At 34.6% G+C, this 25792-nt stretch overlaps 1 protein-coding gene across 2 annotated transcripts; it reads right to left on the bottom strand.

Moving 5' to 3' along the window:
- Positions 1–78: 78 nt before the first annotated feature.
- LOC132132660 (E3 ubiquitin-protein ligase RNF34-like) lies at positions 79–18143 on the bottom strand. Of its 2 annotated transcripts, XM_059545123.1 has the most exons (8): positions 18003–18143; positions 9231–9455; positions 8006–8440; positions 5109–5171; positions 4677–4878; positions 3861–3890; positions 3499–3540; positions 79–2175 (listed from the first exon to the last, which is right to left on the bottom strand). In XM_059545123.1, exons 1-8 carry the CDS (start codon positions 18006–18008, stop codon positions 1985–1987), a joined length of 1194 nt encoding a protein of 397 aa, XP_059401106.1. In that variant the 5' UTR covers positions 18009–18143; the 3' UTR covers positions 79–1984. The 2 variants fall into 2 exon arrangements, with proteins under 2 accessions (XP_059401106.1, XP_059401107.1); XM_059545124.1 differs by lacking the exon at positions 3499–3540.
- Between the last annotated feature and the right edge of the window lie 7649 nt (positions 18144–25792).

Below are 25792 nucleotides of genomic sequence, written 5' to 3'. Positions count from 1 at the left end.
AGCAGCCACTAGATGGCGCCGATAAGCATTTCATCATTTGCAACGAAAGAAAAAATAAATACTGAAATGAGAAAACTCTTATTTTGTTAGCTCAAGGTACCATGTTTTATTAAATGTAATAAATCATCTTTGAATTACCAAAATAAAAAGTTCAACATTCCAAAATACAAAGACCAAATCCCAAAACTCCTTCCAGCGCTCAGTTTAAGTCGTTTAGACTGTAATCGTGTCCGTCTGCTTAGCTAGAGTAGTTGCCTACTACCAAGTGACATCTTTTAGAGATAGCAGCATTAGAAACATACACATAAGCACAGTGTCAGTGTTGGGCAGACGGGTGTGGAGATGCTCTAAAAGCAAATTAACAACAGTCTGATTATAGAAATACATGGTTGTGAAACTAGAATGTAACCAATTCTACTGTAGTATTATTTGTGACCGATTAAAAAGATAAACCACTAAATCAATGTTGTTTACATTCAAAGAAAAACTGGAACGCTGAAGAAACATAAAAAAAAATGTAAGAGAAACTGGACAACAGGAAAATATATCCATATAGCCTACTTGGTGTACATCTTTTTTCACATGTATATAAAATCATATACATTTAATTGATTAAATTTTCTTTTATATTAGTTTGTCTAGCCAATACCACAGACATCATAACTTGAATTTGACTACAGAATTCACAGCAACAAAGGGCATCTAGAGGAATCCAATAATTTCTTCTCTTCCTCTTTATCTTATCGTTATCTAGAAAATGTAAATATGCACAAAAAGGGAAAGAAACGTAAGTAAAATCACAAATGTAATAGAGAACTGTGATACGTAAATCCATATAGCACCGCTTGTGGAAATCAAAACACCAAAAAACGGACATCTTTCGTGGTATTGCTGGAGATGAAGAACATTGAAATCAAAACTCTCTTTTGACCAACAATGAAAGTGGAATATTTTGCAAATAAAACCAACCAAGGTTTAAAGGTGAACTACGTTTTTTTTATAACAATGTCTATAGTGCTTTTGACATGTTTTAATATTGTATGTGTGAAAAAAAAAAAAGGTTTTGATCTACAAAGGTGAACCTTAATGTTGAGATCACATGACCAGCCTAGCTTCCTTTACCTTGGTAATCCCCCTAATTATCTGACACTTTTAATTAAATTATATTATACAATTATAATATAGTTATAAAACTATTATAACTATTATAATTAAACTATATAATTAATTACCTTATAAACGCAGAACAATGGAGACAAACCAACCACACACCTGACGTTCGGCAGATTCTGCAAAATTTGGTAAAAGAAAATAATTGATGATCCAGTAATAAGCTACATTGTGGCAGATGCTGGATTCCAGTGATTCCAGTAAAATCCGATACGGTTTCTATCAACTTGCTATCAATAACGTCTGCTAGCTGGTCATTTGATCCGGTGATGCTGATTTTGTGGTATGGCAATAGCCGATTTAATACATGAAAACAACACGCCTATACAGTTTAATAATATAGCATGTAAAAACAGAATCTAAAAGCAGTTCTGCACATTTCTACTTTGGCACCTACAGTACCTTCCCCCTTCACGGCAATGGTTTTCACTGTTGCCACAACAACATGCATCTTAATGGCAATCGGTTTCTCTACACGCACATGTAAAGATTTCAAATATTGCACATACAATAAGACATTTCCAAAAAGTTTACAGCAATGTACTGTAAACCACTTAAACTTTCATATTTTTTATACGTTATTCCTCTAAAATCCCTTTCTTCCCTGGGTTAGTAAATGCAGAAATTATTTCAAACCTGTCAATGAATGACCAAATAAAAATGGGCAGCAGGAAATGCTTGCTCTGTAAAGAAGGGGTGCGGAGTTCCGGACTCCCCCTCTTTGAATCTAAAGAGGCAGTTCATTGGTCCAGTCGTGGCCCCAGCCTGCTCGGTCAAGCAGGAAGCATCTTCCAGCAGAGGTGATGCTCGCCCATTAAGACTTGAAGACGTGCACCGCCCGCACCACGTACTGCCTGCAGATGGGGCACTCGCTCATCCTCTTGCCGCACTTGGTGCAGGTGACCATGTGACCACACTCCAGCAGAACACAGTCTATCACGGCATCCATGCAGATGCGGCACAGGCTCTCATCAACTCCACCCAGCTGAGCTACTTGCACACTATCTGGAAGTATATCATATATGGAAGGTTTGAGATCTTATTGATCTTGTTTGTCCGTTCTGCTTGAGCAGTAAAATGTGATAATTTTCTTGAAATTAAATTAATTTAATTTAAAATGATTTAAACAAATGTTCCAGGTTCAATACAACTTAAAAATTAAATCATAAGCATTTTTTGATTATGACAGAAAATGTTTTCAACTTGACACGTAATTTAATAAAAGCATTTAAAAGTGGGAAAAAAACAAGTGCATGCATTTTAAATATTTAAATGTGACAAAAATGTGAATGACAAATTCTTTAAAATAAGAAGATGAATTAAGACATATTTATTTTAAGCTTTATTTTCTTTAAAAATAAAGAAAATAAAATCTAATTATTTAAATTACATTTAAATTGAGTTAAAGAAAGGTTCTGGGTTCGATACAACTTAAAACTACATCAAAAGCATTTTTAAGTATGCACAGATTTGATTACGTCCCATAATTTCATAAAAGCAGTTAAAATGGAAATAAATAGGGACATGTGCATTAAATATTTAAGTGTATTTTCTTTAAAAATAAAAAGCAATTTTTAAAAATATTTTATATTAAACAGAATGAGACAGAAAATGTTCTCATCCCTGAATTAAAAAAAAGCAGTTATAGAAATAAATATGGAAATGCACATTAAATATCTAAAAGTGAATTTTTGTTAAAGTAAATGAATTCAGACATTAATAAAGACATTGTTCAATTTCAATCAATCATTTTACTTATAAAAAAATGTGATTTTTGTTTTATAAAGTAACCTCAGCAAAGAGTAAATATTTTCTGTATTACTGACAGACACTGTCTTTATTATTTAATATCCTTTTAGCCGGTCAATATCAGCGAGCAAACCTTTTAATGAATGAGAAACAGTATGTGCTTTCAACTCTCCTCTATGGCAAACTAAACCAGTATTTGCTTTATTATCTCTATTAAATGCTCCCTCTAAAAAAAAAAAAAAAAAAAAAGAGCATTATGAAACTTGGTCCTTCTCCAAAAAGCCACTTAACATATTGTCTCAGACTGGACAGTATAATCTTTGGATCATTTTGGGCAGTTCTCCAAGCAGTGTTAATATAATTAATAAAGCCAAGGTGCAATTACATTAATGTGACAAGCTATAAAAAGACAGACAGATCACATTAGGAGCACAATTCATGACACAAATGTGATCATGCACGTGGAAACACACATCAAACTCTCCCAGCATGCATTTGGGAGAGTCACTTTTCATTCATGGTAATGAAATGATGGTTATGATGATGTTGGAGCCGAATTAAAAAAAGGCTGAGTCTTACCTCCAAAACCTCCATTACATATAGGAGGAGGGTAAGCTATGACTTGGATTGACAAACACAGTAGTGGAAGAGTTAGCATTATTAGCATTGGATAGCTTACGTAAGCTCACATGCATACAGTTTAACTTTATAATATTAGTATTTATAATATTATATTATATTAATATTAACAGTTTATAATATTAGGGTTTGGCTTAGGTTTATTTGCATGTAATTATGCATAGCTAATTGTTATTATAATAGTAAGTACATTTAATGTTTAACAAGGACACCTTTAAAATAAAGTGTTACCAAAAATACTACTATAATAGTATATGAATAACACGGTCAAATACAATGTATCACAATATTGGTCTGCTTACCTGCAGCTAGGCTGTTGCTGACATTTTCCACTGCAAGGAAAAGAAAATAAGAAGAATCCATTTTTTGGAAAGCAGAAGCCTATTTGAAAATCACATTAGTCATAGTTAGTTAGTTAGCTGATTTTGGCCTGATCCTTGACTGATTCAATTTCAGAGTCTGTCAAAAAGATTCGGAGACTGTAAAACATTTGCTGCATTCTTTGTCATCCATCACTCTTATTATATGATGTCAGCTGTGCTGTTTTCAGACGAAAGATCTACAAAAGCGCACCAGAGCTTCCTTCTCATTATTCTGCCGATGGTATAGCCAGTAGAAAATAAAATGGTAATATGAAGCACCCAAGGAACCTTTCATGCACTATTCTAATAATTCAACATATAGAGTATCTTTCGAGAAAAATGAAGTTGCTTAATAAAATAATGTTATTGCATTTAGCAGACTTACAGTATATTTAGGCTAACATTTTTTTTAACTAACATGTGCTCGCCTGGGAATCGAACCCACAACCTTTTTTGCAGCTAACACAATGCTCTACCACTGAGCCACAGGAACACTTTCAATAACCTTTGACTCAGTAACACATTATTGACATGAAGATCCTTTGTATTGCACAAAAAGTTATTTATTATAAATAAAAGTTCTTAAGATTACTAAAATGTTCTTATAATTAATTTAAAAACTGTTCACTGAAAGGTTCTTTTGGGAATCCGAAAACCCCATTTTAGAAGCTTTAACTTTGTCTATGCATATTTTTGGGTGACATCTAGACTACTTTGGTAAGAGCTCTACACTTTGTGTGTGACATCGTGTCTTACTCGATCTTCTGTTGAGTTGATTCTCTCTGTAGAGACGATGGACGCGCTCCACCAGCTCCCATTTCTCACAGCAGCCTGAATAGTTGACGAAGTTGCGAGCGAGAATCTCCTTCAGCTGCCGCACTGTCAAGCTCTCGATGTCATTCTCGTGGGACAGGTCCGAGAGGGAGGCACGTGCACATCTCTGCGTCGCTGGGCTGGCCTGCTCGGAGACAGATGTAGCATTTAACTGCAGTCCACATCGATATTACACAAGACTACTCATTTTAAACTCTGCAGAAGTATTGGCCAAACACTAAGCAAAGTTATGGGATGATGCTGAATTATTAATGGTAATGGATGCTCAGTGAGAATCGAGGGGTTTTACAGTGACCCATTCGTCTTCACAGTAGGTGGCACAAACAGAAGGAAACACAGGGATGCTTGTCTCACCTCCAGTATGTCGTCATGAGGCTCCAGGTTGAGGAGGGAAACTGATGCAGCATCTGCATGTTCCTGGAAATAAAACACAGAAATCAAGAACTTCTATCAGATTTATTGACTAAAACCTGGTTGAAGATAGAGTGTGTGTTCAGACACACTGAGCCGGGATGTTCAGATTCTACCATCTCTCCTCTTTAGTGTTTGTATTTATGGAGAAAACAATTCTATGGATAAAAAAAGCCTATGCTAAATGAATAAATCTAATAAATCTAAATAAAAGGTTTACGTACTTGATTTAATATGTTAAATATTTGTATGAAAATTTCAGAATACAAGTCATATTAAACAACACATAAAAAAATATTCTAAATATATATAATAATATATGTAAAACCATTCAAAAGTATTGGGTCAATCACATTATTTTATCACATTATACATTTTATTATTTTTAAAATAAAAAAAACAGCAAAAACAGTAATCTTGTAAACATTTTTAGAATAAAAAATTGTTTGTTAATTTAATATATTTCAAAATGTAATTTATTCCTGTGAACAAAGTTATTTTTTTCAGCATCATTCCTCCAGTCTTCAGTGTGACATGATCCTTCAGAAATCATTCTAATATGCTGATTTGCTGCTCAAGAGTTTAATACATATAATAAAATAATATAATACAATGCAAAATAAATATAAAAAGTCCTAAAATACATTACAAAATATTTAAAATATTGTAAATAATAAATACATTTAAATAAATATATTTATTACATCATACATCATATATTTATATACATCATCTAAGTATATTTTGATTTATACAGTACTAAAATGGTCTAATTATGTTTTACATTTAATTTAATAATCATAAAAATATTATCCGTTCTGGAATTGGGAAGTGTTTATCATGTTAGAAAAAAAAGTATTTTATTAAATTCCTTAAGAGAGCACTTAAAATAAAAACCGTGAGTAACCTCTTTCTGTGTCAGTGCAGTTTAATTAAAGCATCAACTCATCACTTCCCTTGGTTCTGTAAACTGCACGTCAAATAACAGCACATTACAGTTAATCATTCATTCCCACTGATTGCAGTAATTCCTGTCCTGTGTCACTCACACAAGAACCATGTGTTCCTGGAGCAGCCGGATTCTGTATGCTTCTGTATCTTTCTCTGTTTGCCCATTCAGAACAATTAGCTAATGGCCCTGCGTTCTTCCTGTCCGCTGTCTTCATGAGAAGACTCAGCACATGGACTGAGATCTCACACATGGGCCACACACAGACGGCGTGCAGCATTGCTGGCTGGCTGCATATTAATAATGAATGGGTCAGTCTGCCAACTTAGGCTCTAAAGTCACACTGGACCATCACAGTCTCTTCTCGAAAACATGCAGATGCTCTTGAAAACTTCAGGCCAATTTTACGTAGTTATCGAACTTAGCCATTTGAATCTTAAACTCATTCACACTTAAGTAACGTAACGTAAGTGTTTTAAGTTGCATCATGCAGGAATTATCCGACAATCTGTTCCAACATTACGTAACCCGCTCAGCATGTCAGATCTAAAAAAAAAACAAGGCTTAAACGTCACGGCTGGTCTCGTGGGGTACAGCTGTTCACGCACGTATGGATGAATCTTTAGTAAGTGAGGGTTGTAAGCAGCTTAATAATTGTACAGACAACATGAGTCAATAGATTATGGTGTAGAAATGTAGAAAATTGAGAAGAAATCCTCACTTGATGTATTCAGACACATACTACTTCTTAAAGTAAGTGAAAACAACAAAGTGCGACTCATGATTTGAAAAAGATTAAGTCTAATCTCCCAATATGGAAGTAGCTAAAACAATAACAGCGATCAAACAATAGAGTCAGATATATTTAACGATATTTACAGGAATTAAATGAGTTTGTTTGATTTGATTCAGCACGTTTAACATGCAAAATGCAATGGGTATGTTAAAAGCAAGCATGCTAAATGATGTGACAATGCAATAAACATTTACAGTAATGTTATACAGTAGAAATTAAGATAAAAAAAATGCAATTTTTTGTAGCGTGTTGTAATTTTACATTTGCAAGCTGAATTGCCAAACATCGTTTCTATAATATTGCTCAATTTAGTGGTACGGAAATTATAAAATTATTTGAAAAAAATAATAATAATAAATCGCACAAAAAAAATATAACTTCTAACCCAAGTTAACTATTATAAAAAAATATATATAAATGTAAAATAAATAAATTAATTAATTAAAATTCATTACAATAGGTAATGTTTAATTAAACATAAATACATTTAATAATTAATAAATCATATTGACTATAAATGCTGAATCACATATAGCAAATTATAAACCGAGCAAATTATAGGACCGAACTTGCCTATCCCTGTACTGGACTTACATAAACATTTAGATTTTCCTTTTAAAATCATGAAAATTCTTACCATGTTAAAAATTTGTAAAACTTAAATAAATCTTTCATGAAATTCTTTAGAGCTAGCATCATGCATTCATACATTCCAAGTGTCCAAATCCTTTTTTTTTTTAGTGTCCACTTAAAAAAAACAAACAAAAAAAAAACACAAAACAAAACAAACCAAACCAAAACAAAACAAAACGCTTAGCATGGTGTACTGCAAATATTCTTGGCACTTGTGACAATTTGCTTGTGATGTTATTTTTTGTTATTTTTATGTTGACTGCTAAATGATTATAAAATGTCAATTGACAAAAAAGTAAAAGTAAATGAAAAAAAAAAAAAATTCTCTCTCTTCCTTATTTTGTAGTCACTTCGAATAAAAGGTGTCAGCTAAATGAATACATTTAACGTAAAAAAATATATAATATATAAACAAAGTAAAACGCACTGCCGACATGGCGTTTCTTCCAGAGAGCGCCTCACCTGATTGTTTGTCCCTGAGCTAATGCTGTGACTGAGAGCCTCTCCCTGAGACACGGCTACAGACAGCGCCGACTGCTGGGAGGAGGATCGTGCCGCGGAGGCGGGCGGCGTGGAGAGAGAGCGCGGAAGTGAGGCCAGACTGTCTGTATCCGCTTCAGCCTCTTCCTCTTCCTCCTCCTCATCCTCCCCCATCTCCAGCTCGGCTCTCAGTTGGCAGAGCACCAGGTCCACCAGGTCCTCTTTCTCCCTGCAGGTGTCCGTGTTGATGTTCCGCAGCGTGAGGTACTGCCGCAGGTCTTTAACGCGGAGCCGCATTAACCTGGGCCGCTGGAAGGCCGTGCCCCACAGCAGGTGGCAGGTGGAGCAGCGCCGCAGGTTCTCCTGCAGCACAGAGCACAGCGAGCAGAAGCTCTTCTTGCAGTCTGAGCAAACATGCTGCGAAGAGAGAAAGATGATGAAACTAATAGGTGTGCATTAGACTGGCGATTTAATTATGTCATGCTTTAGTTGTTTTTAGATGCGGCATAAACTTCATTTTTCAAGACACTTTCTAACTCTCTGAAGCAGTTGTGGAGTCTCTGTTAGCAAGCTTGGTGGTGGTTATCAAATGCCACCATGCCGATGAATGAGCTGTTCAAACCATTGCACTCTAGCGTGATGTCAGTTCCATCTATCATATCTCTCAATATGTGTGCTGCAGATGCAGGTGTAAAAGTGCTGATATGATTTCAAAACACTATTGCTACGTGGAAAACTGCTTTCATCACTTTGACAGGATATGAGGAATGCCAGACAAGGCAAATCAGTGTTTCTTCCATCTCTAGTCACAAGCAATACTGTGCTATACACACACATGCACGCAGACACGCACGCATGTATATTATCATTATTTTTGAGAGAAATCTCATATGCTCACCAAGGCTGCATTTATTTGATCAAAATATTGTAAAAACTTAAATAATATTTCTATTTAAAATAACTTTTTTATTTCAACATATTTTAAAAAGTCATTTATTCCTGTGATGCACAGCAGAATTTTCAGCATCATTCCTCCAGTCTTCAGTGTCACATGATCCTTCAGAAATCATTCTAATATGCTGATTTGCTTCTCAAGAAACATTTATTATTAGTATCAGTGTTGAAAACAGGTGTCATTTATATCAGCTCTCTACTTTCACTATCAGAAAAATCTTAAATCATACTCCACAAACCCCAGGCATCCTACCTTTCGTCTGAACATGGAGAAGGCCAGTCCGCAGGCTTTACACGCCAGGCCTGCGCTTCCTGAGGTGGTGCTGCTGGGTGGGTAGGTGGAGTAACCAGTGCTGGGGGCAAAGCGGAAAGGCCCGGCTCCAGCTCCAAAGCCCGGCTGCTGAGTGCGGACCCCCCCTGTACCCATCACCTCGTTCAGCAGCCCACAACATGACGCCCACATGGAGGAGGCCCCCGCCTGGAGAAGGAAGATATGTTAACCATAAGTTCAGATATAGGGCCGGGTATTGAGATCAATTTCACAATTCGAGTTCCATTCAATTTAATATTTGTACCAGGTAGAGCACATGTACATTTTTCTCAAGGAAAAAATACCTCCAAAAACGTATTTATTTTTCTAATTTCATAATAAAAACAACTGTTTGAAAACTGAGAATTCATTTCACGGCAAAAGTAATAAAGAGCAAAGCTTACTGCAAGTTAGTGACGCTTGCACAAATTATGCTTAGTATATAGTTTTGCGCCCGCATAATTTGAAAAAAGCAAGGACTAAATGATTGATTCTTGGGATTTATTAATAGATATCTGTTCATCAGTATGAGAATCGATTAAAATAGAGTAAACGATATTAGACCCGGCCAACCCAGCTGACATGTAACGTTCCATAAACTTCAGCTTTGTTTTTTAAGTTATATAAATGTTTGAAAAATGTAAAAATAATGTTTAAGGAATGTTCTTATAACGTCATTGATATTTGATATACGTTCTCATAACATTGTGAAAACATTCTGGGAACATTCTCAAAACTGATGTTACTTGTACTTTGAACATTCTAAGAAATGTTTTAACAAAAACAAACATTCAAATAACGTTATATTTTGGCTGGAAATAAAGTTGTAAATGTTGATTTTGTAACATTTAAATAACGGTCTAATCACAACAAGAAAACAACATTTCAACGTTTTAAAAAACATTTCAAAACAACGTTCCCGAATTTTTAAAACCTAAATTTGTTCCCTGGGTATTCACATATGGAGCATGTTATGAAGCACAGGCAAAAACTATCCTGTATTTTACCCAGAGGGCAGATTTGTTTGCCGGACACAGATGAAATCAGGCACATATGCTTTACTGAGCTTCACATTATGTAACTTGTCCATCATAAACAACTGAATGCACTCAACTTTAACACTCCTAAACTCTGCTAGTAATCAACTTAAATGAATCAATGCTCTGCAGGCCTTAAGTGAATCCTCAAGGAACATGATACAGTGTAAATGGCTGTTAGGGCAAGACAAGGCCCGACTCATTCTTAGTGCACATTTGGAGCGTTAAAACGATGTCAGTACAGTAAAACAGCCATGAGAGCTAAACAGCCGAGATTAATGGACATCTCTCAGGTTTCAGCCAAATGCATGTGCAAACCAAACAATGCTTTCATAAGAATCATAAAAAGGAGACATTACCAGGCCTATTCTTACTCTCCAATGGTCTGGGCTTTCTAAGAGCTTTCATTTTGTTAAGGTGTAAATTTAGAAGATGTTGGTTAAGTCAGTAAGCTTTCACTCCGCTGGATGTTTCATAATACCACTGATATGCGACCTGCTTTTACTGTAAGCATGAACTTCCCAGCTAGAGAAAATGTACAGTAAATAAACAAAACAAGAGTTATATTTATTTTTATGTATTTTTTACCTGAAATGGATTGTAATACGATAACAATTAGGGGTGTGCAATATTGAGAAGAAAAAAAAAAAAGATAATTTTGATATTTTGTTATTTTATTGATAACGATAATTAGATGATATTTTGCTGAATGTGTTATTGTGCCTGACTATCGTGGACAGCTGAAGTTGTTTTGTGTGGTGGCCAGTTCACAGCAGTGAAGTCTTTTCCAATAAGTTTCCAAGGCATTTTTACTGTAAAGCAATTTTTACTAAAAGTATCTTATATTTAATCAGTCAGAATAAAAAAAATATATTTGGGCTGTTATCAATTAAGTATCAACAAAATCTCAATACATCAGATGTATTTACATATAATATATATATATATATATATATATTAGAGCTGCAACTAACGATTATTTTTTCGATTAGTCGACTACTCTAACGATTATTTTTTTTACAATAAATAATTAATATAATGTTCTTTTTTTGATTAGCTAATGAATCTTTTGGATAACTTTACAAAAAAATAGAAGTACAACTTCTAATATATTATTTAAACCTTTATTCATTTTCAACCAAAGTGGTTGAAGTTTTTACAGTATACATAAATAAAGAGGCAAAGAAAATTATTTTACTATGGTAAATATGAGTTTACGATAGCGCTTATAATTAAACCACAGTAGCCACAAATTTACAGTTGTCTGAGACGTCATGAAATGTTCTTTAGCATCACAAACCATAAAATGTAGTCAGGGTTCTGCTATGGTTTAGCATGGTTTCCAGAGATCTGGAGCTGATTCGGGGTAGCTCGGTGGTTTGTGACTGTTGTCTCACGGCGCGCTGTCTTTTAAGGGGCCGTTCACATATCGCGTCTGTTGCGCGCTCAAGTTCGTTATTTCCAATGTAGGCACGCGGTATGCGCGCTCATAATTGAAGCGACGCGGTCGTGCCGCGCATGCGAAAACAGGCGCGTCCGCACCGCATTGTGTTAGAGTTAAAAACATCTCAACTTTTCAGAATGCCGCAAGCGCACCGCGGGTCATGTGACAAGAACCATTCAGCTTCATCCTTTCCCGTAACAACGTTGAAAGCTCAGCTAAGATGAAGGAACTGCTGATCATAGCTGTATATGGATTGCCATTTTGAAATAAATTTAGTAGCAGAGCTACTGTAAGCGAGTTTTAGTGCTGCAAATCCATTTATCCTTTGCTGAAATTTCTGCGTCTTCATGGAGAGAGCACGTCATGGTTGCTTAGCAACGGCAGACGCCCCAGAGGCGCAACTGCCCGAGCGCTTTGGAAAGAAGGAAAAAGAACGCGACTAGCGTTTTCCACGCGTTTTTAGGCACGATATGTGAACAGCCCCTAACGCATGTTCGAAACCCGTGCCAACACAGACTTTATTTTTTATTTTATCCCTATTTCAGCCGCTACGGGTGATCATACCAATAAATTAAATTAAATTTATGCATTTAGACTTACAGTGCATTCTAGGCTATCAATTTTTACATATCATATCATGTGTTCCCGGGGAATCGAACCCCCAACCTTACGCTTGATAGCGCAGTGCTCTACCAATTGAGCCACAGGAACACTAACTTACAATAACTTTACAAGAATATCAGAATCATGCAATGAGCAAGTCTACGTTTATTAGACACTTAATAATATCACATCAGTTTGTTCCATCACATCTGCAGCAGAGACCAGAACCAGGAAGTTGGTCCCCAGATCACACGGTAACCAGTTAAACCGTAACACCGGAGAGCACTCTCGCGCCAGTATGTTTTCCTCCGAGGTGCTCGTGCATCGCAGTTGTGCTGCCGTGGTACACCATATCGGTTTTAAAAAGGGTACAAAAGGCCATTTTATTTGGCCTCTGTTTAAAGTATACCCATACTTTTGATAACAGTGGTCTCTTTTTTTGTTATAGAATGCAACTTTATAATAATATATATATATATATATATATATATTTTTTTTTTTTTGGTGAAATATAGCAGAAACAGCCAATATTCTGTCTAAAACATAAATCTCTTAATATTAAGTTCTTGTTTGTTGAACACTTGCATAAAATCAATATTACATTTGAAATCATGCTGATTTTTGGAGGAAACAAACTGCACTGAATGGTATAGTCTATAATGTTACAAAACATTAAACCAGTAACTACACCAGGTTTAAGTGTCTCAACCAAAACAACTTGTGGTACCAACCAGAGAGACACAAAATCACTTTCCAGAACACTTTAGTTCACTGTTGCTTGCTGGTGGAATGACTTTCCCAACTCTATCTGGAACGCCGAATCCTTCACAATATTCAAGATCAGCTGAAAATGTACCTCTTCCGTCAGCACTTAACTGTATTCTACTAAAAAATCGTCTATGCTTTAACTTTCCTTTATTCCTCGCTATTCTAGCTTGTACTATTCTGCACAATGTCTGAAACTTTGTATCACAAGCACTTCTATTTGCCTCCTTATGATGAATTACTTATTGTGTTCCCCATTTTTAAGTCACTTTGGAAGTGCCTGTTAAATGAATAAATGTAAATATAAAAATCCATTGATCATTTACTTCTGAATCACCTCGGTGTATCAAGCTGGTATCCTTTCTTCAGTTGTGTAAAGTCAGCAAATCAGATTCATGCTTAAACATTAAAGCATAATAAATCAACAACATGCATAAGACCTCAAAACAAACATTAAAACTTTCTACAGGCAACAGCATTCATTGTTTCTTTAATCAATAAACCCTCATCCATACATACAAATGCACACAGACATCAGTCTACTTAGCTGACCGGCGGCTTTCATTAGCGCTTGTGTGACCCAACATGGCGTGATGTCTTGTCTCAGAATAACACTCGGGAGGCGGGGGTGGGGGGAGGTCAGTGATGGAAGAATGCATCCTCTGTTTAAGAACAGGATAGTCGATGAGCTGAAATGAGCATACATGCCTCCTATGGTGCAGAGCTACGGAGAGAGATGGGCTGAGCGGATCAGATCTGTTCTTGCTTTTACGCACAGTTCAGAGAAGGTTAAGCCAGGCGGAGCGCTCCGTTTGCTCAGTGGCTTTGTTGTTTATACACTTACATAATGCAGGCCAACACTGCTGTATGTGGCATCATTCTATATGTACGGGCACATAACAATTAGATATTAGTGATGCTTTCTTTTAAGAAAGATCACAGAGAACAATGTAAAATAATAAAAATTATAAGAAAAAAAACATAAAATTGAATATAACATTTTAAATAAATATAATAAAAAAAGTTGCATCTATTTGATAATAATACACTAGTGGTATTAGTAATATTGTGAAATATTATTTCAATTTAAAATAAACGTTTTTCTATTTTAATATATTTTAAAATAAAATGTATTCCTGTGATATAAAGCTGGATTTTCAGCATCATTACTCCAGTCTTCAGTGTCACGTGATCCTTCAGAAATCATCCTAAAATGCTATCCTTATATCCTTATTATATCCTTAACAATTAAAACAGTTTTGCTTTTTACATTTTTACATTGAAATGTACATTTCTTTGGAATAGAAATCTTTTATAACATTATAAATGTCTTCATTGTTACTTTTAATCAATTTAACTTGTCTTTGCTGAATAAAAGTGTTATTTATTTTTTTATGAACTGAACGCAAACTTTAGAACAGTATTGTACATATAGATGCAAAACAAATTACCGTAGTTATCACAGTTTCTCTCAAAACTGTGGCAACTTGGTATTAACCATCACTATAACTATAAGAAACAAACATATTTGTTATGTAATAAGCATACCAAATGAATTTGTATCATCAGTGTCTAACTAAACACAGCGTTTAACAACCACAATCCCTCACGATGAAACCTGTGCTGGCAGGTCACTCATGTTTCACGTCTTCTCAGATTCTAAATAATGGTGATTGTTCCTGAAGTGCAGGCTGGCAGTGCGCTCAGTATTTGAGCAGTATGGCAGTTAGCGTGATCTCTGTGTTGCGTAACATAAGGTCAGGGCATGAAGCCGCTGCTCGTGCTTCAGTCTGGCAGAGAGCCGGTGCCACAGCTTCCCTCTGTCACTTCAATTAGAGCCCAGAGAGCCACGGCCATCACAAAACCACCAGCTCTCTTCTTAGAATTTGTTTTGTGTATTTATGCAATTTTTAGTTACCAGGCTTATTATAGTTAACTAAAACTAGAACCATAAAAAAATCCATTAATAAAAAAAAAAAAAAAGTTAACTGAAAAAAAAAACATAAAAAATAATTATTAGAAAAAAATTACAATTATTTACATTTATTTTCAAAACCTTAAATATTTTTAAAACTACACTTAGTATGAAGCCTGTATGTGTTACAAAATATGAAGTAATGTGTTATTTATTTTCATATTTTTATTAACTGTAGAACTAAATTAAGTATTATAATGTATTGTAATTCTGGTTACAATTATCCCTATTATATTTTGCATGAATTATTAAATGCAAAATATAAATTAAATGAAAAATACTGAATAAAACAACAAGAATATAATAATAATAATAGTAATAATAATTCCAAATTATGTTTTTTGAGATTACAGTTACACATAATAGATCACAAAATTACATATTAATTAACATACAATTATCCTCATAATATGATGGATGAATTATTATATAAAAATGTGTTGATTAAAAGATAAAAAATTTAATAAATAGATAAAATCAATAAATAACAATAATTCCACTACTATTAATGTCAGAATAGTGCAATAAACAAATGTAACCCTAATCCATATTACACTAAATATAGTATAAAAGTCTGTTTTTTTTTTTTTTTTTTTGGGAGCTCAACAGAGCATACTGACTGTCCAAAAATTCACTTTTCATGATACAACAGCATGAGTGTAAAAAAATAATGACAAACTTTTTTAAATGCACTATTCTTTTAAAGAAGAGTAAGAACCTTGCTGGGATCTAATAAGACATCTTTTTTAATGTCAATTTAAAATTTTTTTTTTTTTTTTTAATTAAATCTACTTTTTTTTAATTTGTTTTTAAATCTTCATAATCATCAGTGGAATTTATTTTTTTTGGCTCATCAGAATGACTGGCATTTCCAATAATGATCATCTGGTGGAGATATGCCATCCCGTTTCCACTGCTTTTTAATATTAAACAGATGAAAGCAGATTATTTCTATTTGAAACTTGTGTGTTCCAGACTTGTGCTCAAATTCTTGTCCATAAATTTAAATAATGACTTCAGCTATAGTGTGGACCAGATATAAAATACTTTTTGGCAAAATAACCCAGAATATGAAAGAACAGATTCAACATCATTGCCTGCTGTGAGTACAAATGCACAATATCAATGTTCCAAAATACCTCCAGAAACAATTCCTAATTTAGTTAACTGAATAATTCACATATAAAAACCCAGATGCTTCTGTCTTATGTCTGATTCGAAAAGCTTTTCTACTTAGATTAGACAAAACACTGTCTCAGAAGAGTGGTTATTCTCAGAAAAAGCTTTCTTTCAGAAGATTGTTTGTCCTTTTGCTTCCCGGGGAGAATCTGTGCTTTTTAACACACAGTGTCATTACATAAACCACAGGAAGAAACAAGCCAGACAGTGGAGTGCTTATGAATGAAAGGAATTATTCATAAACCTGAATTATCTGACACGATTAACCCTTTAATTATACCCACTCACGCTTCAAGGCTGCTCACTGAAGTGAGGTCAACGCTAAGTTAAAAAACTGCTTCAGAATTTCATGGAAATGAGATTATGTGGAAAACTTAAGCTCATTGCTGACAAAAATCTTGTCGCAATCATCTGTTAAATTGTCACCTGCAAGTAAATCACATTATATCAGCAAATTCCCATAATTTACTAAAAAAAAAAACATTTTAAATGCCATCACAATCAAAGAAACCTTCTCTAATCAACTTCTCTCAATCTGCTTGTTGTGACTAAGCAACTTTTTTTATAACAGCTCATAACACCTCGGCCAATCACAACGATCATAACCGCATGCACAATTATGTCCACAATCTCCCCTCCTTGTTCCTGCCACTCTTCTGACATCATAATCACTATGCAATATTTCAGTTTTGAGGTTTTAACAAGAGGAATCACCTCTGGCTGAGCAAATTTTTGATTTATAACAACTCAGTGATTTTATTTTCACACTAAACATTCCACTATTAAGACATCATATAGTTCAGTTGTGATGTTTTAGTGTTAGAATGATGTTTTAGTGTCCATTCATATCAGCCCAGCCAATCATAGTAAACATTTTCATCATTATTGTGATGTCATAATCACTACGTCATAATTTAAATGAGACATTTTAACCATAACTGTCTGGACTGCTGGTCCAGTTATAACAGCTCCGCCAGATATCACAAATAGAATCATTTTCACTATTGTGACGTCATAATCACCATGCCATATTTGAAATGTGACATCTTATTAGGGAAATCACTTCCATTCCCAAAGCGTATTCATAAGATTCTAATAAGATTCTCGCAATCGTCAAAATCAGAATCACACGCATTTTTCATAACTCTTCTGACATCATAATCACTACACACTATTAAATTGAAACATGATTTTAGGAGAGTCTATGTGAATTTCTGGTTCATTAAGATGATCCTGACTGTTTTCACAATTAAATTTATTTGTGACATAGTTGAGGAAATCACTTCTGTCACTCATGACTGTCTGAGCTGCTTGTCCATTCACATCAGCTCATCCAGTGACTGCTGGCATAGACTATCCTCCAATCTCATTAGAGAAGTGCTGCCATAAACTGGGTTATGATGAGCACTGTTTGCTTGTACACTCTGTTCCAAACCAAGCTGCACCTGTCCTGATATTTGCTGATACCTATAGTAGCGTATCTCCTGCTAAACAGCAATAAATACAACGCAGCTGTCACCCAAACAAACACTCTTAATGCAAGAGCAAGCAAAATTGCTAATTTCAGACGTCATCTGATGCAACTCTTAAGAAGTCAGGCTGTTGTCATATTAAACGTAAAACAGCATACGGAAATGATGTTGATGTTTCCACGCAGATGACAAATCTCGCCGATATCAATGCAAATCTGACATCTGTTTCTTTTTACATACCTTCATTGCAACTCCCGTCCGCGAATACTGTCGAATACTAAAGTGGTTTTCATCGTAAGGACGCTCGGGAGCACTCCATTACGTCTTCACATTCTGTCATCCTTGAGTATGTGTAGAAAAAAGCATAACGTAATGGCAAAGCGCGGATCAGCCAATCCTGAAATAGCAAGACCCGCTGGTATGTATAGCAGCCAATCGGCGTCGCTTTCGCTGGTGAGTGGGCGGTTCTAAGCGGCACGCTTGTGTGCAGGCTTTGGTTTAATTCAGCTACACTATAATATATTGCAAACAGATTATGTGTAAAACAATGATAAATATGTCCAGCTCTAATTTGCATTTCCCTACGCATGATAATTAAATCTCCACTCTCAGTTTCATTAATGATAAAATAATAATAATAATAATAATAATAATTCATAAAGTGGTTTAACTAAATTGGCGTCAGATTTTTTAAAGACTTTTTATGATATACCTGCGATGTGCATAAATGCATACATATAATATACAATACTATATAAATATAAAAAAATGATAAATGATAACGTTACTGTGATAAATGATAATCTGATAAATTATAAAATTATTTTTGTATCTGCTTAACTTCTGTCGAAGGCAGACTGTTTCTATGGTTACCTCGATCTATTTTCGCTCGCGTTTATTTAGTGTGCTCTGATTAACTTTTAATCAACATTTTGTGGCAGTGTTCGGCCTACAGTCCAGTGGAACGTGCTGGAAATTTCTAGCAGTGACGAGGTATTTCACAATTATTAATCCTCCTCACAAACAGCTGCTCTTAATACTTTAATACACAAACACCATATATTTCAAAACTCATATTAGCTGTCCGTTTGTGTTTAAGACTAAGCATTTGAACTCAGAATGTATTTAGAAATACATTATGAATAACATTCTTTGAATAAATTAATACTGTTAATACAGCATGCTCATCCACTTTCACGATTGAAATTAATTTAATATTTAAATTCCGTCAGGGTTGAACAGCTCTGACGATGCATTGCAACCATAGACTGTATAAAATCAGATTGCAACACGTCACTCTTTTAAAATAAATTGTGAAAGCAGGTCATCTAGTGGCCAGATAAGTGAACCACAATCCACACCAATAGTATGTTCCTGCACAACCGGAGGCTGCAGATTCAGGACCACAGATCTAGGACCCTAGTTTTTCGTGACAGCGCTACCTATCGTACTGGACGATATAGCGATGGCTGCAGTTTCAGGACCGCAGTTCTAGTACCCTGTTGGTTTAGTTTGCAGTCAGGTTACTTTGTATATAGCATCAATATATTAAAAGTAGTATTTGTTTGTAAATGTGGTTTTTGATTCAAAATGCAGCAGAGGTTAATTACTAAGTGTGCTTTGAGTCACAATTTTAAATTTAAACATGAATTTACAAAAAACATAAATGAAATAGCAATTTTGTAAAATTGATGTATATCAATTTTAAAACAATTGTAAAAAATGAAGAACCTTAAAAGTCTTAGTCTCTTGAATTATACAGTATATTGATTAACCTCCTTAAGGTGAATTAGCTCATTATCAGGTAAGTTAAAGTTGGAATCAGCGTATGGAGTCACTAAATTACAGCCAATATTTTAAAAGTTGTTGAGAGGCAAGACAAGACACAAGAATGATTCAAGAATGTTTTTTTATATATAAATATATATATATATATATGTCATTTTTGCAACAACAGCACCAAAGTGAACCCCTTTTTCATCGGTTGCTGCATGGATAGAATGGCTGTAGGCTTCAACTCTAGAGAAAGAGAGAGCGAGAGACAGAGAGAGATAAATAAGGCACATTTGTTTAACATATTCATCTGGAATTTATATATATATATATATATATATATATATATGAAAAGTGAAAGTCCTTGCAGCATGTGGTGCATCTCTTCAATTCGGGCAGGGATCCCCCTTTTTGGATTGTTATATGTATCTTCAAAAAGAGAGAGCCTACTTGTTAGAATATTTTGAGATCATGAAAATATCCCTAGTGCCTTTTTTAATCATCTGTCCTACAATGAGACTAACCAAATCCATAAAATCACTTCATATTGGCCATGCAGAACATGACAGAAACTAACACATGATATCAATGGACTGTATGTGGAGTAGACCTGCAGATTAGGCCAAATTGTAACAAGCTATTAAAATTGCCAAATGCCTCATTCATCATTGCAAAACAATGCCAAAACAACAGGCTAACACATACTGCAACTAGGCAGTCAGTGCAGTTTAATTATGAAAGATATTTTATACATAAATATGGTAAAGCAACGACTATTAAGCCAGTATTCACACTAATACATTAAGTTGCAGGTAAATTTTACAAACCTTACATCAACCATGCTCTTGTCATCTGATAAATTTAATTAATGTGCAGGGCTAGATTCACTTATAATACTTCATCATTAAAACTCAACAAGCATTTATGAAATCATGGCCACGAATTAAGGTCGTAGTAATTAATAAAACTAGCTCACAAATTCTTAATTTGGTGGGAATTAATTATTAATTCATAGTTAGCAGTTCTCACAATGTAAACTTCTTATAAAATATAAAATAAAACTTAATTAAATATCGGTACTCACCGTCTGATTGCTGTCCATGTCGTCCATCTTTAATTAGTGTTGATCCAGTACGGTAGGTGGCGCTGTCACAAAAAAAACTAGGGTCCTAAAGCTGCGGTCCAAGAGTTGCGGTCCTGAAACTGCAGCCTCCGGTTGTGCAGGAATACCCTTCTCATCCATACAGATACCATATTGTTGAATTCAAAATACAGTAATCAGATTTCTTCCAGAAACATCTCTGATTAGTTTAAAATGTATGTTGTATATTTTATATGATATCTAAAACATACATGTAAAATGTGTACACACACGTTTAAATACAGTTTTAATGAGAAAATAGCCTGGGATCATGTCTGATCTTATGCAAAAGTGTCACAGTGTTAAATGGGACCAGGCACGTGCACACATAGACATGAAAGGGGGCTTGAGCCTGCACCTGCTCTTTTTTTTTCCTGGAGAGAAAGTGCCCTTTTTTCTGTGATGCTTTTTTTTTTTTTTTGAAAAATAATATATATATTTCTGTTTGCACACAGCTTCCCTGTCAAACAAATATATTTATTGAAATATAGTATCTAAATATCAGGTCAGGAGTTCTGAAGCGCTCCCTCTCCCCCGATTGATAAACCCGAGTGTATTGCTTCCGCTAAAGAAAATAGTCCGCTCCGTCTCTACGGTTAGAATCCTGTGAGTCCATAGCAACGCTCTGTTTTTCATGGCAACGGTCTGTTATACTCCGCACAGCGGTCTGTTGGTTATAACAGACCGCATTCTACATTGGAATTCAACCAAGCCATGTAATAAAATAAGTTAATAAAATAAGCATATATCACCACCAGGTGATATGCTTTAGTTATTTTGTTTATCCTATTTACCTGCATTTCCCTGTCAAATAGATGCAAATGTGCGCATTTTAACTAGTTGACGCCTAATTTGCATACAGAACGTCCCCAGTTATTGACTTACATCAAGAGTCTTTCCCCCTGAAATTTAGAAATCTAAATTGGTGAATTTAGAAGAAATCTACAGATGCAAACAGATGGAGGATACACTCTAATAAATGTAGTAAACCTGAGTAACTGCATCTGGTACATTAATAAATAAAACTGAGTAGAAATAAGTTAACATTAAACTTTAAAAATAACAATATTTATAAATTAACTATTTAAGTAATTTAACTTTTTTTATTTCCTCGAAACCTTTATAAAATAGTATTCCATACCACCACAAATACATACATGACATTGGCTTTTATTGAATTTTTACTCAATTATTTTGGTAAGTTTAATTTTAAAGTGTTATGTATTCTGATAACACCAAAATAATTAAAACGATGTAGTGCCTTGTGCAAAAATAAACAAATTATTAGTAAAACACGCCCCTCTGTTTGATGCAGTTATTTAGGTTATTCTAAATATGAAGAGTTCAGATGAAAAATCCTCTAAGTGCCATCTGAAATTTCCTTCAATAATGATCATTTTTATCAAGCTTGTATGTTTATGTTCACTTATTTCACATTACTGGCAATGAAAATTACCTATTAATTGTCATTTAAGTTAAATTACTGAACTTAAATACGAGCTTGAAAAAAAAAGCTCATAAGAAAATTTCAGATGGCACTTAGAGGCTTTTGCATCTGAACTCTTCATATATACTTGAAACTAGTAGCATAGAAAATGTTTTCAAAACATGCACATTGTGGAATGGTTTCCTTTGCTGCTCTATAAACCTAGTGAATACTAAGGAGACCATGGTTTCTGTGAACTGATTATTTTGTAGACATCTTTTGAAAATGAAACAATTGCGTGAGTTTGAGGAAGATAAAATTAATTAACTTTTTAAATTATTTTTTTTAAAAGGAAGCCAGAGTTGCGTTAATATATATATACTTTTTTGTTTAAAAAAAATAAACCTAATAATGAGAAGTGCCCTTTATTTCACTTGAGCCCCTGCCCCTCAAAATGTCTGTGCACGTCCCTGAATGGGACAGTAACTACAGCCTACAGGAGAGAAAATTCAGTGGTTTACATCCACATTCATCAGTCAGTCTGTCTATCTGTCTGTCTGAAAGACAGAGAGAGAGAGAGAGAGTTCATGCCATTCAAATGTAGTGTCAGATTACAAGCAAGATACAAGTGAAAGAAGGCAGAACATTTGTCATCTGTCAGAGTGAAGTTATGCATGATGTACTTGTCAAAGTAAACAAACTTGAGAAACAAATGTGCAAGTTAATGAAATCTGATTCCATCTGAAGACTTATGACACAAATTCCTAACAGTTCGTTATGTAGGCCTTCGGCACAAGCCCAGGAGAATCAGACAAGTCCTCTGCTCAATCTGAGAGCATTGCAGCCTGGAATTAAACCACACCATGCTGCTTCGTCTGGCCCCCGACTCAGCCTTGTTTCTCCCAAGGTTTTTTTCCTCCCTTTCTGTCACCAATGGAGTTTTGGTTCCCTGCCACTGTCATCTTTGGCTTGCTTAGTTGGGAACACAGTTTAAGGCAAAATGTTGACTTGATTGCAATATTTGGAAGAGAACTAAACTGAGCTGGATGATGACATTACTGAATTAACAATGACTTCAACTGAAGAACTGACTGTTTTCTATTGTCCTCTTGAGTTATCAGCACACAATTTTCCTGTTTAACAATGTAAAGTTGCTTTAGCACAATCTATATTGTATAAAGCACTGTAACTTGACTGGACTTGAAGGTGCCTTCAGCTTTGAAGTAACCTCGGTGAGAGCTAAATGAACTAGTGGAAACTAATTAGGAAAAAACAAAAACGATATACTTTTAAAAGACATTTATGTTTGTGTATGGATGGATTTTCTAATCTTTATTTACAGTCTTTTAAAATATTGAATTTTTCTATGTCCTTTGCATGTTTTTAAAGAAATTCAACCCCTTTGTCCAATTGGGGGCGACATTGACCATACAACGTGAACCTTTAGTAGCCAAACTGTGAGTTTTACTGTAAATGGAAACTGAATTAAAGAATGGAAGGATGGATGGTAAGCTGGAAACAGGCTTTTTACAATTACAGATCAGTCAAAAGCCTAAAACTTACCTAAACATCCATGAACTCATGTAGCCTAAATGACAGGACAGTGTTTTTAATAGACAGATTTTAATTCCTAAAGCAAAATGCAATGGAAATAATAGTTTACTCTTTTATTGGGGCTACTGTAAGTACCTTAAATATAGCCATATTTTACATATATACTTAATATTTGTCTCAGAAACTAAACTGTGCTTTTTCATTGAAATGTTTTTCCATTATTTATATGAATCTAATTTCAGATTTAAATGTTTAATGTATTTAAATAAAATTTAATTATTAAATTTTTAATGTAATCATCATTAGTAATTTTACAGTGTAAATTCAAACCTTGTGTGCACGTGTTGACGAATGACATAGAGTATGTTACAGGAAACAGCAAGAAGGTCACACCAGTCTAGCTGCTTTTTTTTTTTTCAGAACTTTTCTGGTCTTCTGGGAACATTATAACTTGCATGCAATGTTTCATGCTGAAATTCCCTGATGTCATTAAGATTTGGGTTTCATGAGTTGTTTTTTTTTAATCCCCTAAAAGCCTTTTAGGGTTAGGTTAGGTTAGGGTTAGGGTTAAAAGGTGCACATAAAACCAGAAGACACTGACACTGATACAGAAATGCACTCCAGACACAGGACTTGACCCAAAAAAACAGAGCTGAATTTCCCAACCAAGGTAATTTAAAGAAAGACAAATAGCAAACACAATGAGCAAATCAACCACAGATGCTCTAACATATGTCTCAAAGCACAGTTTATAAAGGGCAATGAACTCTTGTCAATCATACGCACATCTGCACTTCAGACGACTCCAGCTGCTGTTTCCTGTACAGATAGGACATTGAACACATCAAACGTAATTTACTTTTTAGGGTTATTTAACCAATTAGCTAATCCAAACCTAATAGATATGAGAGTTTAATTAAACACCAAATAAAAAAAAATAATTTATAATATTTCATTTAAATCGCCTCTTTATATATTCAAACTGCCATTAATCTACTTAACCACATGATGCATGAATGTTTAATGAAATTATTAAGCAAATTAATTACGAAGGGGTCACAACCTTGCCTCATTTCGCTTCAAAACAAATATAATAATTCCCAGTTTTGTAATCTTTTAAAGAAGCTTTTTGAATTTAGATACTTATTTAACATTGTTCTATTGTTATGATTAAGGAGCTGTATGAATAAAAGAATCCTATACAGCAGTATAAGAAGAAGAATAAATTATTGAGTGTATGATAAAAAAAAAAACTGAAGTAAAAAGATAATGAGAATGCTACATTAGTGAATTAGAGCTCTGTTTGTGTTGTGGAGATCCAGTGGCTGCATGTGAAAGCTGCCAGCTGTTGAAATGACTTATGGAGTCTCATTAAGAAAGTGCTGTCTGCTAACACAGAGCACTGTTCTCATTAAGCAAACAGATACACTCAGAAACCCAGTATTGATCACACCAGGATGAGAAATGAAGAAAACCTCATCAAAAAGAGCCTTTTGTTTTGCACGGGCCAGCACTACAGATCGAAAAGCATATATACCGTATTTTTCGGACTATAAGTCGCACCTGAGTATAAGTCGCATCAGTCCAAAAATACTTCATGATGAGGAAAAAAACATATATAAGTCGCACTGGACTATAAGTCGCATTTATTTAGAGCCAAGAACCAAGAGAAAAAATTACCGTCTACAGCCGCGAGAGGGCGCTCTATGTCTTCAGTGTAGACTATAGGAGCACTGAGCAGCATAGAGCGCCCTCTGACGGCTGGAGACGGTAATGTTTTCTATTGGTTCATGTCAAATTAATTTTGATAAATAAGTCGCACCTGACTATAAGTCGCAGGACCAGCCAAACTATGAAAAAAGTGCGACTTATAGTCCGGAAAATACGGTACCCACTAGCTAAAATACTGTAATACCATGTTTTGAATATAAAACAGACACTTTTTTAATACAACATATACAGTAAATATCATCATGTATGAGTATGGAAACCATGATGTTACTTTTTCTTTTTGTAAGAGACTCCCACAACATATTAATCGAGTTAGAAATATATTTATATATCCCAGTACTTAGCGACAGTACTAGTGACGCCTCTAATTACTTCTGTATTCTGGGAGACAAATTAGAGGAAAAA

This window comes from Carassius carassius, chromosome 49 (assembly GCF_963082965.1).
Source record: "Carassius carassius chromosome 49, fCarCar2.1, whole genome shotgun sequence".
Lineage (NCBI taxonomy): Eukaryota > Metazoa > Chordata > Actinopteri > Cypriniformes > Cyprinidae > Carassius > Carassius carassius.
Note: the sequence above shows the minus strand (reverse complement) of the source record. Positions and strands in the feature narration are given on the sequence as shown.

Bases quoted from the DNA above. Each gene is read 5' to 3' on its own strand.
- LOC132132660 (XM_059545123.1), bottom strand. The intron at 3,891-4,676 runs GTAAGACACGAT...TTTTCCTTGCAG, and splicing joins TCAACTCAACAGAAGATCGA to TGGAAAATGTCAGCAACAGC. The intron at 2,176-3,498 runs GTAAGACTCAGC...ATATACTTCCAG, and splicing joins ATGTAATGGAGGTTTTGGAG to ATAGTGTGCAAGTAGCTCAG.